This window comes from Cyprinodon variegatus, unplaced genomic scaffold, assembly GCF_000732505.1.
Source record: "Cyprinodon variegatus isolate N-32 unplaced genomic scaffold, C_variegatus-1.0 Scaffold1592, whole genome shotgun sequence".
NCBI classification, from domain to species: domain Eukaryota; kingdom Metazoa; phylum Chordata; class Actinopteri; order Cyprinodontiformes; family Cyprinodontidae; genus Cyprinodon; species Cyprinodon variegatus.
In genome coordinates, this window is record NW_015152045.1 from 20,249 (window position 1) to 21,496 (window position 1,248).

General features: G+C 42.5%; 1 protein-coding gene across 1 annotated transcript in view; it reads left to right on the forward strand.

The window, feature by feature from the left end:
- The first annotated feature begins 283 nt into the window (after positions 1–283).
- Positions 284–1,248, forward strand: part of LOC107104017 (muskelin) — a 49,186-nt gene continuing 48,221 nt past the window's right edge. The window contains exons 1-2 of the mRNA XM_015403903.1: positions 284–292; positions 630–706. Of these exons, the coding sequence (XP_015259389.1) occupies positions 284–292; positions 630–706 (86 nt within the window). The remainder of the gene's footprint in view (positions 293–629; positions 707–1,248) is intronic.

A 1,248-nucleotide genomic window follows, 5' to 3' on the forward strand; every position in this document is an offset into this window, starting at 1 on the left:
CTTTTTCCTGAATCTGGCAACCCTGAGAGTTGAGCTCATTTATCCATATATCCATCTTCTGTCTATCTGATGACCGTAGACTGAGAGTCAGACCGCTGACAGACCCATGAAGGTCTTTTTGACCGAGCTTCATTCACCGCATAGACTGACCCCCAGGTTTCCACCTCTTTCTGGTTGAAAAACACAACCTCAGCCTCAACAGCTGCCTCTCATCATCAGCAGATCCAATTCAGGACATAGATGCCAACAGAAGCCTAACAGGGATAAAAAGCCAGGAGCAATCATGGAGAGGGTAGGACGCTTCCAGAACACAATCCAGGGGCTTCAGGCAGCTGGTCAACCTGAATTCCTGCCTGATTTCCAAGCACAGAGAAGAGGAGGAACTTTTACAGTTTGAAGCAGTGAGATTCTTACTTAGCAGGAGAAACTGCAATGCAAGGTGCTCAGCCAGAAGCCTGTGGATGTTTGCCTTTTGGAGATGAAAGTAAACCACCTTCTAGAGATTTTAAGTGGTTTAGTAGATCAGCATCTATCTCATGCATAAACTGTTCAATCCAGGGAGCTGACATCATATCCCCAAAGTCGCACAGAATTAGCCCGCTGCTAACTCTGCGTCCCTTTGGCTGCAGGCAGCAGGCCTCAGCGGAGCTGGCCTCCCGCTGAGGCCCAAAGAGACCCAAGAGATGAAGCTCAACATCAAGCTCTTGTTAGTTTAGGCAAATCAGGGACATTAGAGTAAAATGTAATGTATAATAAACACAACTTCTTGGATTTTTATTTAAAAAAAAACAACATTTTCCTTATATTTGAAGATTACTTTGAGTTGATCGGCCTCAGCAGAGGCTACCTGTTCAATATTTACCCTTGGTGCAATAAAACCTACATGAACTACGGAAAAAAAAATCTTATTTACATTATATTACATATTTACTTTCATGTTATTACCTTCTTAGCTATAAACTGAATGATTTTTGGTTGAGAAAGTTTAAGATTAAAAAACATTCTATTCCAGATTGAGACATTTAAAGAAAAAAATTGTCAGTTTTAGCGTTAGGTCAACTTAATGAAGCTATGCAGCATGTTTGAAAATAATCTGCAGCTTAATTAATCCATGCAGCTTTTCCCTTGTGCCTAATATTCTGGCCAACTCTAGAGGGGGGGGGGCGTACAAAACGGACGGCAAAACATGTAGAAGAAGAAACACGGCTGTTAGCCGCTGTTTCAAACCCCCGTCACCCAATCGTGACG